This window comes from Elaeis guineensis, chromosome 6 (assembly GCF_000442705.2).
Source record: "Elaeis guineensis isolate ETL-2024a chromosome 6, EG11, whole genome shotgun sequence".
NCBI classification, from domain to species: Eukaryota; Viridiplantae; Streptophyta; class Magnoliopsida; order Arecales; family Arecaceae; genus Elaeis; species Elaeis guineensis.
In genome coordinates this window covers 3,791,551-3,809,891 of record NC_025998.2, presented here as the reverse complement: position 1 = coordinate 3,809,891, position 18,341 = coordinate 3,791,551, and the positions used below count along the sequence as shown (strand labels likewise).

General features: G+C 37.9%; 1 protein-coding gene and 2 non-coding genes across 3 annotated transcripts; 1 reads left to right on the top strand and 2 right to left on the bottom strand.

The window, feature by feature from the left end:
• Positions 1–2,704: 2,704 nt before the first annotated feature.
• On the top strand, positions 2,705–8,623 carry LOC105047590 (ubiquitin-like modifier-activating enzyme atg7). The gene is made up of 14 exons (XM_010926579.4): positions 2,705–2,981; positions 3,479–3,696; positions 3,896–4,087; positions 4,178–4,232; positions 4,329–4,423; positions 4,707–4,896; positions 5,008–5,113; positions 5,238–5,382; positions 5,461–5,619; positions 5,701–5,889; positions 7,010–7,216; positions 7,338–7,453; positions 7,667–7,823; positions 8,192–8,623. The coding sequence occupies exons 1-14, from the start codon at positions 2,816–2,818 to the stop codon at positions 8,351–8,353; spliced, it is 2,157 nt and encodes a 718-aa protein (XP_010924881.2). The 5' UTR covers positions 2,705–2,815; the 3' UTR covers positions 8,354–8,623.
• An 843-nt stretch (positions 8,624–9,466) lies between these two features.
• On the bottom strand, positions 9,467–14,038 carry LOC105047591 (uncharacterized). The gene is made up of 7 exons (XR_012141983.1): positions 13,781–14,038; positions 12,605–12,679; positions 11,183–11,616; positions 11,058–11,110; positions 10,900–10,937; positions 10,340–10,769; positions 9,467–9,923 (listed from the first exon to the last, which is right to left on the bottom strand). It is a non-coding gene; the product is annotated as an uncharacterized protein (transcript).
• A 516-nt stretch (positions 14,039–14,554) lies between these two features.
• TRNAG-GCC (transfer RNA glycine (anticodon GCC)) lies at positions 14,555–14,625 on the bottom strand. The gene has a single exon. It is a non-coding gene; the product is annotated as a tRNA-Gly (tRNA).
• Positions 14,626–18,341: the final 3,716 nt, after the last annotated feature.

The window sequence follows — 18,341 nt, the reverse complement described above, 5'->3', positions numbered from 1 at the left end:
CCGACATCCTTTCCTGGTTAGTCCGGCTCTATTTTCAGATCAAGTGTCATGTCTTTATATTTGTTGATTTAAAAAAAAAACAAAAATTGAAATTGACCCATTTTGAATTAAAAAAAATTAAGAAAAGATCAAGGTTTTGACCTTTTTTTTTGCATTCTATGATTAGATGCAGAGACCAAGATAATGAATTCTTCTCTTTTAACGAATTCTTCTCCTTTATCGAATTCTTCTCCATCGTAACTAACCACCAAATATATATTATCTATTATTAAATAGAATCTCCCTCGAGTGCTTTCATCCATGGTGCTTCAATTTTTTTGGCTCTATTTATTTTTGTTCTGTAAAATGCTCTACATATACCTCTTAGGAATTTCCATTTCGATGCGAAAAACAATGTTCCTCTGTTGCCTTAATACCATTCGATCCAAATCGGAACCCATTTCCATCCATTTGTAAAACATGTTCCTCATAGTATGCTTACATGATGAAGGAAAACTCTTCGATTGCCATTCAAATATCATGGACCACACAGTGGATGAGATGTTAGGGTAGCCGGATCTAACCAGGCATTTGCAACAAATTGGTTAGTCTTCTTGCTAAGGTAAACTCCCTGGCTCCCATTGGGGCTGAAATTGGACCAAACCAAGTAAAGCTTGCTTTATGCCCAAGCCCAATCTAAAAAAAGAAACACGGGCTTAAAGCCCAATCAAAGGCTGAAGAAATCTTTCAGGCTCTACATCGAGCCTAAACTTGAGCCCAGCCCGCAGCTCAAATGGGCCTAACACAGGTCAAGTCCAAGAGAGATGAAGAGAGGGGTCGAGCTCACTAGAGAGAAGAGGACATCAGGAGCAAGAGAGGGGAAGAGAGTAAGGGTGGTAATGCATGACTATTTAATTCATTGTGGATCGAGTTGGATTATTTATTTAACAAAGCACTGGAGAAAAGGGGGTGCAGAAAAGTGATCGATTAGAAAGAGAGGAGACAATATGGGACAAGGGAAAGAGAGAGATTAGAGAAAAAGAGAGGATAACACTGAGAGAGAAGGGGAAGGGGAGAGAGAGAGAGAGAGAGAGAGAGATGTTAAAAAGACAAATGGAGAGGGCGCACTGAGAGGGGATGGGGGGGAGAGAGAGATGAGTGAGAGATAAAATTGAGAGGAAAGAGGAGAAGAGAGAGGAACAAAGGAGGCAAGGGCTAAAGAAAAGCACCGAGAGGAAAGAAGAAAGAGAGAGAAATAAAGGAGGTAAGAGCTGAAGAAAAATAGGGGCATAGGAGTCTTAGAGAGGATATTTTAGAGGCCTAGAAGTCGATCAGTTGAACATCAATCTAGAATCAAATTGGATCAAATCTTTTTGTACCAAACTTAAATTATCAATTGAAACTTCTACATTTGATGGGCCTTAAAAATGCTTGAGCCAATTTCCAATTCTATTTATATTTTCATGCATCTAATATTTATTACAATAAATAGTTATGCACCAACAAATAAGATGTGTTATATTTTAAATATTATTTTTTTTATTTCATATTATCTTTTTTTATTTTCAAAAATTTTACAGCTGCCTCCGCTATGGATCAAAACCGTATACGTGAGGTATTGTCCACTTTGACTTATGATCATCTTTAGACTTCAATGAATCTTTAAGCTCCAATAGATCTTGATCATTTAGAGCTTCACGGTTTTGTCCTTTAAAAATCGTCTCATATTAGGAGAGAAAATTTCAATCCATATAAATCATATTCGCTCTTGACTCATACCGATGTGGGACTAAAGAAGCCTTCTCTACACTATAACAACAACATACCAATCTTTAATCCTTAAACTATATAAAAATAACTTAATTTTTTACATTTTTAATTTTAAAAACAGCTAATAGAATATTTGTATAATAAATCTAGCTAGTTTTTTCTCTTAAATCTGAAATGCCTCAAAAATGCTACACCCACGTGAGAATGAATTCCAATGGTACTGGACTTTGAGAATAATAATAACTTAATCAAATTTCTTTCCTAAAAAGTAAAGATGGTATGCAATAAAAGGCTCGTTCATACTATCAACAAATACGAGAAAATATGAATCATGAGATGAAATTGAGATGAATACATCAAAAGAAAAAAAATGCATATAAATTACAATGTTTACATAAATTTTAATATTTAAATTCTAATTAAAATTTCCCAAATTTATCCTAAAGTGTCCAGCAACCTCGTAGCTAGTATATATAATATTTATAATTATAATTCTTTTACGAAAGCTCCAAACTATAGTCTCGTATATGAACGCCGACTCTTACGTTATCCGTCCCGGCTCCACACGCCACAAAATTGCAAGCAATCGCAAGGTTCGCAGTAGATTCCACCAGCATCCGGATGCAGCACGCCTTTCCCATTGCCTGATGCGCCGCAGGAGGGCGCGATGTCAACAGGGATCGCGGTTGTATCCTTCGCGCGAATCCACCGTTGGAACACCACCACACAGCTTTCAAAGTGATCCATACTCGGTCATTCATCCGCGGCACATATATCAAATCGATCAGTCAGTGATCCAACGGTGGATTCGCGCGAAGGATACAAGTTCGATCCTATCAACAAGATACATGCGATCCATCCGTATATAATACAATCGTCACGCTTAAGAAAGATTAAAAAAAAAGAATTTCTCCCAACGCGCAACGGGCGGATGAGATGTATTTGGGAATTATTTAGTTAGCAACAGACGGGAGATCGGAGGAAAGACCGAAGAATTTTGCGCGACCTTATTAACTCTGGCTCTAATACCTCCCCGGAGTGGGGGAGAGAGGAAGTCGTGGGATCAATGGCGGAGAGCCCTTCCACTTCGTCGTCGCCTTCGTCGGAGAGAGCGGGAAAAATACTGCAGTTCGCTCCGTTTCAGAGCTTGGTGGACGATGGCTTCTGGCGGAGGCTCTCTTCTCTCAAGCTTGACACCTTGGGAATCGATCAATCCCCCATCCCTATCACCGGCACGTCCCCTTTCTCTCTCTCTCTCTCTCTCTCTCTCTCTCTCTCTCTCTCTTTTATGTTAGATCTAGCCCTAGGTCGTTTCGGATAGGATTATGGTTCGGTTTTCTTGATAAATTCGTCCGATCTGTTTTAAATTTATCTTTTTATGTTTTAGTTGATTAATTTCTCGTAATCCCTATTTCTTGATTTAATATGTGATTTTGAGTACTATGGCTGTGGGCTCAAAGATCTTTAGAGAGATGGTAGGTTTAGCAACCTGTTTTCACGGAATCGGGGCAATTAATAGCAGAGTGTGCTGGATCAAAAGTAATCCCGTTGGTTTCTCTTTAGATTTGTTCTTCTGTTTGTTTTCTTTCAAAAAGAAAGCATCCAATTCAGGCGATGCAACTAAGATTTGGCAATGCTTGTTGTCAAGAAACCGCTGTATTTTAGTTCCTCTGTTAGGATGTAAGATTCAATCCTTCAATTCACTGAAAGGTAGTTTGTTTGTTTATAGGTTTTTATGCACCTTGTTCCCACGCCCAAGTTTCGAACCATATGACGTTGCTTGCTGAATCATTGCCACATGATCCTAGTCTGCGGTCATCGCCAACTGAGATGACTCGTGGCAATCGGAATAAATGTCCTGTTCCTGGGATTCTTTACAACACCAATACATTAGAGAGCTTCCATGCCCTCGATAGAGAGTCTCTGCTGAAGGCGGAAGCGAAAAAGGTATTTGTTTTGGATTAGCCTTGTGCTCATCTTGGTTCATTTAAATCTCGCCTGCAAGTGCTGATAATGATTCGAAAGTTAGAATTTTTTCCCTTCTTGTGGACTTTCTATTAACTGCAACCATAAATTGAAGGACTGACAAGCAGGCATATGTAATGTCTCAAGAAATCACACTAATCCCTACTCATTGGTCCATTAGATATTAGAAGACATTTTCTCCGGAAAAGTAGAAGAGGATAGCGCATCACTTTCAAGGTTCCTTCTCATCTCGTTTGCTGATCTAAAAAAGTGGAGCTTCCGCTACTGGTTTGCTTTTCCCGCATTGGTACTTGATCCTCCAGCAACCTTACTCAATCTGCAACCAGCTTTAGAGGCCTTCAATCTGGAAGAGGTGTGTTGACATGATTCTATGTTATATGTGAAAATTTCTTCTTTTGTAGAAGTTTTTGTAGAAATTCTGATGTTGATTTTCTATTAATAGGCTGAATCTTTATCAGCGGCATGCAATGAATGGCGCAATTCAAGCTTGACAGCAGGTAGAGCTTTTGTATTTTCTATTTTCTTGATTTTTCTATCATGTGGCAAAAGTTGCGTGATATACTCTAATTTGTCAATCATCCTAAATTCCACAGATATCCCATTCTTTTTGGTTAGTTTTGCTTCAAGTTCACATGTCACCTTGAGGCCATTAAAGGACTGGGAAGCCTGCCAGGTTGATGGTCAGAAGGTTTGTTCATTTTACTTCCAGTAAAGTTGCTTTACTTGCATGTGCCAAAAAAAAGTTGCTTTTACTTCCAGTATAGTTCCATCTTTTGATTTTTTTCTATTTGTTTGATAGTAGATGGATTATAGTATGTATTATTTATGTTAATGTTTTTGTCATGTTTTTATTGAAATGATTTGCTTGCATAAACAATGTCATGCTTTGCATCAGAGTTTAAATATGTTTTCGACTAAAACGATAACTTGGAGTTTATAGGTTGATCTTACTACACATTGTGCTGGTGCAGCTGCTATTTGGCTTTTATGATCCATGTCATCTTCCAAATAATCCTGGATGGCCTCTTCGCAACTTCCTTGCATTTATCAGTTTGAGATGGAACATGGAAAAGATCTGCTTTTTATGCTATCGAGAGAAACATGGTTTGGCTGACTTGGGGTTATCCCTTGTTGGGGAAGCTTTGGTTTCACCACCTCAAGGTAGAGCGGCAGATAATGGGTAAATGCTCTGTTTCTATTTAGTTGCATGCTCATAGTTGTTTAATGGATTTCATGACTATAGATTGTCTTAAACTTGTAAAATTTTGATAGCCTGGAGAGATCCACAATGTGTTCCTAAAGCTGTAGGATGGGAACTAAAGAGAGGGAAGCTAGCATACAGAACTATCAACCTTGCAGAATCCATGGATCCGGAGAGGTATTATTGTAATAAATATCAACTAGAGCCTATCATTTTTTCTTTGCCTGAAAGTACAGACACAAAAGAAAAGCTTTTCTTTTAAATGCATATTAAGAATGCGCATCTTTTGCCTTATTTTCAGGTTGGCTGTGTCTGCTGCAGACTTGAATTTAAAGCTCATGAGGTGGCGTACATTGCCATCTCTAAATTTAAATGTCCTGGCTGGTGTTCGATGTCTTCTTTTAGGTGCTGGTACGCTTGGATGCCAGGTTGCTCGAATGCTCATGGTCAGTAATCAGTAACTGTTGTTTAGTTGAAATTTATCTATCTTTTTGCTTATTAATGGTGCAAAATTCTATTTTCAGGCTTGGGGGGTTAGGAAGATAACACTGCTTGACAGTGGCCGAGTAGCTATGTCTAATCCTGTAAGACAGTCTTTGTATACATTCGAGGATTGCCTCAATGGTGGTGACTTGAAAGCTGTTGCAGCAGCTAGAAGTCTGAAGCATATATTTCCAGCTGTGGTGGGTCTGATGACTATCTCATGGGGCTATCCTGATATGAAGATGCTATACTAGTGCCAAACTAACTGAAGTTAATTGCAGGAAGCAGAAGGTATTAAACTGGCCATACCAATGCCAGGGCATCCTGTACCTGCCCATGAAGCAGATGGCGTGCTTGATGATTGCAAGCATCTTCAATCTTTAGTAGCTTCCCATGATGTGATCTTTCTACTGACAGACACAAGAGAAAGCAGATGGCTTCCAACACTTTTTTGTGCAAATTTGAACAAGGTGAGGCTCTTTATCATGATACCGTGGATATATCTTGGAAAGATTGTGTAAAACATATATTGCTTTGATTCCCTGATATTTTTGCAACTTTATGGTCAGCAAGTTGTAATCTGATGTATATTATCTAATATATCATTGGGGGCACATTTTCTTTTACTAGAACAGGAGGACTGATCATTGATGTTGCTGATACCTTCTTAGGGATGCAAGAATGCATGATAATGTCAAACTATTATCAAAACTAAGCATTCAGCAATTCTCTCCTAAGCATAGTGCTCCCTGCTTCAAAGATCCAGAGCAACCGTATCAAGCCATGAATTGCAAACTTCTATTCAATTTTGGTGACACTAACAATATTAGATCTGTGTTTTATCATCTATACTAATTATACTTTATCTGACTTGCCTTGCTAGGAGATATATCGAAGCCTTTTATATAGTTAATTACCAGACGGCCTAGTGCTTTGACTAACTTATTCTGCCATGCCTGTTATTCTGTAAATGTTTCCGAGTGAATTTTCTCATTTTAATACATATATACCTTACATCACCTAGCAGTTTAGTCAATGATAGGAATGTTGGATGGGTCGTATGGTTGGTTATTGTCGAGAAAGAGGGTACTGGTGCACAATATTATTGTACTTGGGGCAAGAACAGTAATATATATCTGAGAAAAAGTGATGATGGGAAGCAATGGAACCCTAACCATGACCACCAAGCTTTGCCCATCTATTACTGTTTGGTAGGGTTCAAGTTGGGGGACATCAGCATATGTAGGAAGCTTTAGATTATTAAACATATAATGTATCAATGTTGTACTAATTCCATGGCTGAATCTTGTATAACAAACCAGAAGAATTACTGAATGGAAATTTTATGAGAGGATTTTAGAAGGCTTGTATCAGGGAAGTGTTTGGCCTTAAATAAGAACGAGTATGACTATTCTTCAAGAAGACCCTTCGTTGTGCATGTATTAATGATTGATGCATATATGATTGCTATATCCTAAACTTTCATGCTATCATGTACCATCGACATGACTTAATAACTTAAATGTTTCATCCAGAAATTTAATAAGCAGATTTACATGGTTAGGTTCTTATGTGGCATCTTTTTTGCAGATAGCTATTACTGCAGCTTTGGGATTTGACAGTTACCTTGTTATGCGTCACGGGGCTGGTCCTCTTGGTTGTATGTCTGATTCTAGCAATAAAGTTGAAGATATGAGCACTGTGGTTGCTCAGGTTGAAACCTCATTGACTATAGGTGGGGATAAAGGGCAGCGGTTAGGGTGTTATTTCTGCAACGATGTCGTTGCTCCTATAGATGTATGTAATTCTCTTGACACAGTTTCATCTAAAGATATTTGCATGTTCGATCATTCTTTTTTGAGCAATGCTGGAATTGGTGATCTTATTTTTGTGACTAAGTGACATTCACTTGATGCAGTCAACTTCCAATCGCACACTGGACCAACAATGTACGGTGACACGACCTGGACTTGCACCAATTGCTTCTGCACTAGCAGCAGAACTACTGGTGGGAATTTTACATCATCCCAACAGGTAAACCTTAAAAGTTTCTTTGGAAAAATGACTTACATTTGTGGCTGATGAAGTATTTGAATTTATTCAAGAAAAATGTAGGTAGCTGCTTCCCTACTTCCTATAATGTTAAATGGTTCTTTGTAGAAGGGCGGCAGGACATGCATTTGAGAAAATTAAATTTGCTTCTTGCCACCTTTCGTGAACATGAGTCAAAATTGCTTTTTTTAACAGGATACATGCCCCAGGGGAGATTGCTACCTCAATTATGAGCAACAGCGAGCAGCCTTTTGGTATATTGCCCCATCAAATCCGAGGCTCTATACCCCAATTTTCTCAAATGACACTAGTAGGCTATTCATCAAACAGTTGTACAGCCTGTAGCACAACTGTAAGTTGGCTCCTTGTCGTTGCAGTTTCTGTGGTCTGATGCTCCTTGTCAGTTCTCTTGGATTTATTTTTTGAATCTCCAAGAACATACAGATTCCAATTCAGTGCTTCTATGTCATACATTCTTGAATTTTGACCTGCACCAAATATTTGAATAGTATAGACAGAACAAAGCATATTCATTTGGACGGCAATCGGAACTTTTGTTCATACTGCATTTACCTGTATTTAGATAGATTGGATAAGGCATGTTGTTTTACTTTTGAGATATAAACATGATTGCATTAAACATGTGCTTGTGCTTATGTGCAATGGATAATGTTTATTAATTGTTCTCCACTCACCTTGATGCTGTTTACCCTATTTCAGGTGGTATCAGAATATAGAAGACGAGGAATGGAGTTTATTTTACAAGCTATTAACCAACCAACCTATCTGGAAGACCTTACTGGACTGACGGAGCTGATGAAATCAGCAAGTTCTTTCAAATTGGATTGGGATAACGAAACTGATGATGATGCTGATGTCTGAGGTACTCAACCACCTTTTGGTAATTGAAGTTTAGGCATATCAATCATCAAATATAGCCTGTTACATCAACCACCTTCTCTGGGAGAAGAAAATCATTGAAAGCATGTCTTCATATTGTAATTTAAACAATATATATTTATTTACCCATTTGTTTAGTTTCATTAAGTATCCACTGGGTGGAGAAAGAAATGTTTGTACACGTTAGTGGCCAAATTTGGATTCCTGGCTTAATCCTAATTTAGTAAATAGGAAAGAATCTGATTTTGAAGATCTTATGACAAAGCACCTGCTGACCTGAGATGTAGCATCAGAGCAGGGCTTTTTTTGCATACAATGTTTCAGATGGAGGGGCGCTAAAAGTCCAAACCACATAGTTGGTGATGCTATTCATCAGTTCAATGCATCTAAAGGAGATCTTGCAATATGCCTTTTTGTCCTTGCCTGGTCTTCCTGTGTGAAGTTTAGTGCTGCTTATATTTTAGATTTTACTCCCATCTGTGCTCCAGTCGCAAACTTAATGATGCGAACCCCAGCCTGCAATGTCACATCTGAGGGATGGAGCAGCCCAACTGCTGAACCCTACGCTAATGCCTGTCAAACCCTTTTACCAACCAAATCAATCAGTTATTTTGAAAGACCATCCAACATTCTCCTTCTCCACTATTTTAGAATTTGGCTGATTGTCTGGAGAGGTAAATTGGGATCCTCTTCTCGCCTCCTATTTTCAACCGATTTGTCCCAGCCTTGAAGCATAAAATTTAAAGAACCTGCAAGGTTCGCCTTTTCTGGATTCTAAGCTTCAGAGGACCCTGTGGGTATTATAGATCCTTTAGGAGGCATCCTAGGCCTACTTGTGTATGTTGATGAAAGTTCCCTACATTCTGCGCGAATCTTGAATAATGCCTGTGCCTGTTGGCTGTTGCTGATCCAACACAATGTAGGGTCTATATATCGAGGAGTTGTATTTTAAACTATAAGATCTCATAAATCAACCCCTAAACCCACGTTGGATGCTTGGAACACTGTGATTTAGCAGGACGACCGGATATCCCACCATCAAAGAAGGATTAATCAAAGTCACAAGAACCAATTCGAGGACGGTAAAAAATGGTATGACAAACGTGGGAGAAGCTTTCATTTGGTATCATTCTGATTGGCAATCAATTTTGGAATTCAAATTTAATACAATGTGGCAAGTTTAAATGAATTTTGGTACAACTTAGCAGAGGCACATTCTAATTGGATAGAAAACTACAAGCAGCATAGGGAGAAGCATGCTGATTTCTCCCTGGTGTATATTACGCGGCGAAGTAGATGTAAAAGAATTATCAGCTTCTTGCTTTGTCTTCGACGGAAGAATCAAATGGTGCCGAGGCTGGAACTCCTTCGGTGGTGCATTTCCCTTTTCTGCTCTTCATAGCCTGAATTTGATCAGCAAGCGAAATTTTCTTTGCATCATTTCTGCCTTGATAACCTCTAAATCCCATTTCTCAGTAAGTGGCTCAGGCTCAACTATCTTCTTGCTCTGAAGTCTGATAAATCCGCTCAACTTCTTCTTACGGTGGTGAAACTTCAGCAAAAAATACAACATATTATGGAAACACTCATTTAACATTAAAAAGTAGCCCTGCATTAGTAAGGCAACAAATATTGGATTGGTGGAGAAGTTGCAGGGAAGTTGGACAAGAAGCAAAATTAAAATGAGAACATTTCAGACTGTGAAGAAAGTTGAAAAGAAAATACACCATCAATGTCTATATCTTAGTGGTGTGAGACCTGCAGGATTGTCTTCATCAGTTACTTCCACTGGATCTTGGGAAGGTAAGCAAAATGCAGACAGAGTAGATCCAAATAAATATATGGGAGGAAGTGTGGGTATGTAAAATTCATGCATAATCAGGTAACTGCTGCTAATTGAAGTACTGGACAACAGTTACAAACAGGGATTTTTAAGTGCAAGGCCATAGAGAGCATCTGTGGTATTACCTTAATCAATCTTGCCTTAAGTCTGAAATCCTTAGATAAAACTGTCTTCTTTTTCTCATCCTCTGATCTCTTCCATGATGATGCCTCAACTTTGTTAGCTTCTGCCTTCTTTTCATTGTTATTCCTCTGTTTAGCAAGCCCTGCAACATTTTCTACCCTAATCTGGGACACTCTCCCTGCCCTTAGCTTTGCAATTTCTCTGGCCCTTGCTCTTTCTCCTTTCTGCTGAATATGTTGAGATTCGATATCAGCTTTAATTTTTTCATAGCTATCCCAGTTCAATTCTTGTTGGTCGGAACCACCTTTTCTTGCTGCTTCTGCAATGCTTCCCGACCACATAATGCAGCAATTCTCTTGTGATCTTCTATGTTTCAAGCGCTTTTCCCATGACTTTTTTAGCCCAGAACTTATTCTCGCCTTGCTCTGATCACTGCAAGAAATATTTGAATTGATCAGTTTTGACCTTCCACAGTTCAGCTTTTTGCACAAACAAGCAATCTGCACCAAGGACCATATAATGAATGGACACTAATCGTGTTAAATAACAAACATGAAGATACCTATGAGAATGAGGATATTCAGACATCTTCTTCTTAACCTAACAAAAGAATAAAAGGAATTTAGCAAATTCAGCATGTCTAAAAGCCAAGGATACCAACAGAAAGATCCCCAGCACCCATGGGAGAACAGAATGAAACTGATGCTTACATGACATCACCTTGGGATCTCTCAAGGCCTCTATGGTCCTCTTCTTAATGAGCTCTCTCGTCTCTGTTATCGAAGCATGGGATAAGAATCGTGTAAATTAGGTCCAACTCAAATGACAAGTAAGATGGATTATACCTTCACTGTGCTTCTTTCCCTTGTTCCAAGGTGTTCTACCTTTGTTTGCTAGTCCAATCTTCCGCCTTCTCTGGATTTCCTTGTCCCACATATTTGAAGTACATTTTGCATGATCAGAAGGACCACCAGCTTCCTCATATTTAACATTGTCTAAATCATGCAACTGGCATTCTCCATCCCTATCTGCTGAAATCTTCTCAGTTTTATACTGCTCAGTAGATGATTCTGTAGTCATCGGCTGATTATTGAGTTTAAATGATTCTTCATCGTTGACAAGTTGCAAAGCTCCAACAGAGTACTCTTTGGGAAAGGAATAAGCGTGGATCAATGCTCGAGATGCATTGAAAGAAGACATTTGAACATTTGCCAGAATTGGTGCTCGCTGGAATTGTAAACTCTTCATTGTACAGGTGCATATAGGTCCCAAGTAAATTCTGGTGGCATAGTAAAAGAATCAACATGGAATGCATTTCCTAAAGTAAGAATACTATAAACACAACCAACCTTTTCGCATACATGAAACATGCAAAGAATTCCGTAAAGAATGCTCATTTCTCATCATCAACTCTGATGCACTTGGTTTCCTGAAATTCTTAAATTTCTTATTCCATTTCAAACATGTCAGAATGTCAACTTGCCTACCAAATAGTAGTTGAAATGTTGTAGTGAAGATGTCATCACCAAAGCCCAGGTTGACATTTGAAATTAAATAATGGGTAGTTGCTTTAAAAAGCAAACATGGTTTGATGCATTGAAAAAGTAGGACAAGGAGCCTTATCCTAAATGTCTATTGTCAAGTTCATGAATTCTATTTGATTCTAATATTCTGAGTTGGTTGTACCCATAAAGTGTCAAAACACCCTCATGTTTGTACCGATATCAATATGAATCAATTAAAGGTATTTTTGGTCTCTTTGCAATGCACTAACTGAAATCAAACTGCACCAACATGTATCAACACATGCCACTGCAAAGCACAAGGTTGTTTGATATTTTCACTGGTGGGACTAAATGATCTGATGCTCCACTTGGAACCTTATAACTCTTGTTGTACATGCAATATGTGTTTGAATACTTCAAGCAGGCCCATTTCCCTTGCAGAAAGAACTCTTTGTTAAAAAAAATGGTGAGAAAGAGCATGTCCTTCATATATTAAAACCTTACACCATAAGACTGCTTTATCTTCTTCTTCTTTTTTTTTTAATGAAATAAGACTGCTTTATCTATGACAAGATGCTTGGTTGATTAAAATAAGTACATGTTCTTTTAATCAAGCTTCTATATCAAAAATAATGGCTCAAGGAGGAACCCCCCTTTTTTTTGTTAAAAATGATTTTCATGCCTATGAAACATAACATGGCACATTCATTGTAGCTGTTTTCCTATCAAGAATCAGGGGAACAGGCTTGACATATCAAATACCTTAATGCTCCATAGAATGGTAGCCCTTCATAGTTCACTATATGCAAGCCCATTCAGGACATGGTCTACTTCTCCCTGCAAAGGCAATTTATGAATTCAATATGACCAAACTAGTAGAAACTAGGAAACATTAGAGTAGGACATGTTGTACAATATGATCATATAAATGTATGTAAAAGGGAGAGTCACCTTTAACAGATACAATACAATGTTGGTTTGTGGTTGGAAGATATAGAGAATTAGAGATCAAACAGCATCCATACAACTCCAAAGTATAGAAGGATTCTCAGATTATAGTTTTCTCAGTGTATCTAGTTTAATGGGAAAAATTAGATTTTGCAAGATTTTAGCAAATTCCATGGTATTCCTGAACGTTACATAACTTTCTTTAGTCATTTCCTCTATTTATGTTCGATTACTTTCTAGAATATTTTTTTTCAGATATCTTCCCAAAATACTCCTCTTTATCTGCCAAAATCATGTACTTCCCTCTCGTTTAATGACTCCAAATTCTAAATTATGTGACTAAGACTATTACCAACAAGCTTCAAACCAATATATCTGGGACCAACTAGTTATCCTTCTTTCGTTCCACTCTTTCCTATCATACGACTCCTTTAAACTCTTTAGATCTACTTCACTTCTTCAACCTAGAGCTGTTATTTCTCTACTGTTTATCTGGGGTTATCCTTCAGATTGACGAGGATGCCCCATTTCTCGTGTCAGCCAAATATAACCCAAAATCAAAAATGAAAAACGAAAATAACAAAATTTGTATAACTTTTTGAGATCATAATAATTCAAGGAAACAAATAGACCTCATAAACTAAGAAATAAATGGATGACGCCCGAAATCGCTCATCTCAGTGCCATCAAAATCGATCCACCAATTGGCTAAAACGGTATTAAAGTAACGGTCGAATATTACCTAAGGCTAATTTGCATTTTCTAACAAAAAGGGCTAACATACTGCAGCGCCGATCGGGGATTTCTGCCGTTTTCTCATTAAAATAACAGAAAAAAATAGCAATTAAGGGCAACAGTAGAAGGATTAGTAGATTTGAGTTGTCGCTCCGATAGGAGAAAAAGAAACGCTCAGGTAAAAAGAAAGAAAATTACTTTATCAAATCAGATGGTGCATGAAGAATGAGAAGAGAAGGATGAGGAGAAACTTACGAGGACTAAAATGGCATCTCCAAGCGACCGAGAAGGGGAGGGAGGGGGTAGGGGTGGGGGTGGGGAGGGACTTTATCTTCTGCTGCCGATGCTCGACTCCGGTGCGGCGTTTATGGGATGAGTTGTGTTCTAAGGAACCTCCGGAATAGTTACGTTAACGGAGTTCGGTTCGGGCTAGGATCACGCATGGTCCGAGCCCGAACGGTCGCTAATTGGTCTCGTGTCGGCCGATGGTCTCTCCCATAGAGACGAGACGAGACGAGACGAGAGTGAGGGCGAGCGGCAATCATATCAAATGGCATGGATGTATGGCTCGTTCATCATGATGAATCCTCGATTCGTCCATACGCATATATTTCGAGCGCTTGTGGTGCTCTTTCCAGCTAACAAGGAAACAGGAGAGGTGGGGGAGGAATTCCATTTCGAAGAGAATGGATGATGTATTAAACCCAAAATCTGGAGGAAGCTGCGCTCTTCCTCAGAGGTATCTGCTCGAAACTAATCAAATATAAGACACAAATTTGAGAAATGCAATCGTATTTCTCAACAGAGGGGATGATTTCTACTGGCAAAAGAAAGGGGGTGTGAACAACGGTGATGGGATTAGGGGAAGAGCTGGTCCCAAATAGACGTAGCACTCGTTGAAGTGGATGAGGACGAGTCCGACGGATTCATCATCTTCGCTGTCTTCCCCCACGGCGGCTTGCTGCTGCTGCGGTTCGTCCATCAGACGGCTAGTGGAATAAAAAAAAAAAGGGAAAACCAGAAAAGGTTTGCACCAGCCGGGAATCGAACCCGGGTCTGTACCGTGGCAGGGTACTATTCTACCACTAGACCACTGGTGCTTGAATGAAGGGTTGGGAAGCTCATTGAAAGTGTTGTTTACTGGGACCAAACGTGCTGATTGTCGTTCCAGCAACACTGTTGCAATGTGAAGGTGCAAGATGTGGATATTATTGATTGAGTGAAGCCATGTATCAATCTTAATGCCCGTGGTTTATATGACTTGATGTGCTATATATGAAATCTTGTTGTGTACATTTTTTTTCAAACAATTACAAATCCAAATAGCATTAATCACAGGACAAGTAACACCCCTTTTTTTTTTTCAAATGTACTTCTTTTACTTTTCTAAAATGTGCTTTTTCTTTCTTTCTTTCTTTTTTTTCCTCAAAATCATGAAGAATACCACTCCTCGAATCTAACATCTCCTTCTCGTGAATGGAAAGGTATGACCAGTGAAATAGCTTTACACCGTATAAATAACATTTCATTTGATAAAGGAGACGAGACCAGCAAAGATTCTCCTATGTGACAAAGTGACAAACACAAGGCACATGATTTGGTGATGATAACAAGCACACTGTTCGTACAAGTCCTTACTCTTAGGACCACATGACAAGTGCTTGTCTCCACTTTCGACTACCAATGGCCATGATGCTGCATAACATCACTTTTAATCATCTGATCTCTCAGTTTCATGCCCCCGCACAAAAAGAAATGTTCTTTATCTATAAATCATAATATTCATCTACAGCTCAAAAACCTATCTTTAACAACCAAGGGAGAAAAGTTTTCGTCACAAAACAAAACAAAATAAAATAAAATAAGAAGTTGAATTTTTTTAGAAATCATCCTTGAACTTTGATGGTGCATGAATCGGAGAGAAATGAAGAAACCTTAAAACAAAACTAGCATGGTTTGAAAGAGAAGGTAAAGAAAAAAAAGTAAGGGAATCCAATGGGCTTAAAGCTTTTGCTCTTTAAAAATAGTAAATTTGGTAACTGAATTATAGTATAATTATTTTCTCTATGTACTCGCTCTCAATTTTTTGAGCTCTATCAAACATGAGATTTTTTTTTTCTTCTGAAAAAAGAAAACTTTTTTTAACCATCAAATAGAGCCTTAGGTCCGTTTATTGTGCACTTATGGGTAGGATCACCCCTTAACTCCATGGAGTAAAAGCGATATGGCAAAACTTGCAATAAAGCGTAGGAATATAAGACAAACTATATCCTATACCAAGAACAATTCAAGACGAGATAAGGGAGATGATAATTGTTGTGCAATGAAATAGGATCTATAAGGATGAGAAATCTAATTAAGAGAGATAAATCAAGCGAGTTGTATAATGAATAAGACTCATAAAAATTAGAAATGTAATTGGCTTGGTGCATTGTTGACATGGTGCATATGGTCTAAAATATAAATATGGAGAATATTGCCATCATTAACATAAATAATTTTTCATGTGCATCACAGACAATGGACATCCAAATACAAGTGGGAAATACATTAACTCTCCCCATAAAGAAATTAAAAAAAAAATAAATTATGATTTTCATGTATGAACTTTAGTGCTTTTTTTTGAAATAGTTTCTTAAATTCAAAAAACTAAAATTTGGTTCCTAAATCTTTTTAATATAATTTTTTTCGAAATTTTGATCTTTTTTTTCTCACCATAAATTTAATAATATTTTCATATAAAATTATCTCTAATTAAATATAATAATTTATTTCAATATCATTTTTTTGAGTATTTTTTTATAAAAAAATATAGTAAAATTTATTTTCACTCATAATTATTTTTAAAATAAATAATTTTTTTATAAGTCATTAGATCAACCCCTTGATCTGACGTACCCAACCAAATGAATCCTGAAAGACCAAGGCATGTGAATCTGAGAAGGCGATCCACGGATATCATTTGCTATTCACACCCACCTTCACAATTTTTGTGCACGACGTAGTCATATCTTAGTAAATAATAACCTTTGGGGAAACACCGCTTCTGCTTGCAAAAAAAAAAGCGTACTGTTACCAAGAAAAGGAAAAAAAAAAAAAAGAAACGCACCGGTAAAGTCCCGCGCGAAAGCGTGGTATCTTACGTCGCCCCCGCTAGTGCGGTCCACGTGAGCTAGAAGACATTTCTTGGTGCGTGGTGATGTTCTCTCTCACCGTCTTCTGCGACACACTCGATCGAGACCCAGCGCTCGTACTAACTGCCAAGGCCATAAGGCGGACAGACTTCTGTCAATCGACAACTTGACGTGAATTGCCGCAAATGGCCTCTAAGTCCCAAGACACTCCTTTTAAAAGCCAAAATAAAGTTCTCAAGTGATGCCATTCATACCAATTCTGAAGAACTCTCGCTACATCATGTTGGTGTATGACTGACGTTTGAGGGTACTCCATTTTAAATAATAGATATTTCTAGACAATTATGATAAAAATCTGGTGGATATTAGATGAGTGCAAGATCCCAATCCAAAACATTAGTATATATATATATATATATATATATATATATATATATATATATATATATATATATATATATATATATATATATATATATATAAATCCAATCTTTTCACGATGATATATTAACATAAATATTTAATGATAATAGTTTAAATAAGAGACACTATTTTATTATAAGCAAACCAAAATTATGATCATCATTTAACATATTATATAATATACCTATAAATATTTTTCAATTTGTATATCATCTGTGATGAATATTTGTTATTTAATAGACACCGATATAAGTATGGGGTTATGTTATTCTTTATTATTGTTCATTATTATTAGAAAACAATCAAGATGATTATTATTTTTAGGATAAATTATAAACATATCTCCTCAACTTTAGCTCAATTTCTCTCGTGCCGTCTTGATTTTAAAAAATATCAAACCAATCCTTCAAATTTTTAAGATATTTCAAAATAATTTTACCATTTATCTATATTAATGAAATGATATTACATAATATTCATCATATCATTATTTTATAAAATGACCAAATTATCTTTATGCCCACCTGCTCTCTCCTCTCTCCTCTTTGATTGCTCCCCTCTTCCTCCTCCATCGCCAATGTCCCTCCTTCTCTATCCTCCCTCCCCCTCTCCTTCCTCTTTACCTTCTTCTCTTCCTCATCATCTTCATCCTCCAAGCCCCTCACGAGCCCTCTTCCTCTATTCATTCTTCACCAGTAACCCCTTCTTCTCCCTTCTCTCTTCCCTCCCTCCTCCTCACTTACTCTTCCTCTAAGTCCATTCATGAGTCCTCCCCTCCATGATGGCTCATTTTGTCTCTGCCTCTTTCTTGCTGATGATCCCTCATTCCCTCTCCTCTCCTTCCTCATGATCTCTTTCTCTTTCTCGTCCTCCTCTATTTCCTCAAATCCTAATCATGAGCCCTCCCCCTCTAAGATGGCTCTCTTGATCACCTTCGCCCATTCATCATTTTTCTCCTCATTTACTTCTCCTCTTCCTCTGAGTCCACTCATGAGTTAAAACCTCTACGGTGGCTCCGATCACCTCTGCCCCTTCTCGTCGGTAACCCCTTCTTCCCTTTCTCTTTCCACCTAAACTATTTTTTTTCTTCCTCATCCTCTTCTAAGCTCACCATAAGCTCTCCCCCTCTATTATGGCTCCTTCCATCCCCATCTTTTTTTTTGCCAATGACCTCTCATTCCCTCTCCTCCCCTTCATCTCTTTCTCCTCACTCCCTTCCCTTCGTCCTCCTCCTCTAATCCTACCCATGAGGATTTTGA

Excerpts from the sequence above, each read along its gene's own strand:
- LOC105047590 (XM_010926579.4), top strand. The coding sequence starts at position 2,816 with ATGGCGGAGAGCCCTTCCACTTCGTCGTCGCCTTCGTCGGAGAGAGCG. Across the intron at positions 5,383-5,460 it reads AGGTTGCTCGAATGCTCATG|GCTTGGGGGGTTAGGAAGAT; the intron begins GTCAGTAATCAG and ends TTCTATTTTCAG. Across the intron at positions 7,454-7,666 it reads ATTTTACATCATCCCAACAG|GATACATGCCCCAGGGGAGA; the intron begins GTAAACCTTAAA and ends TTTTTTTAACAG.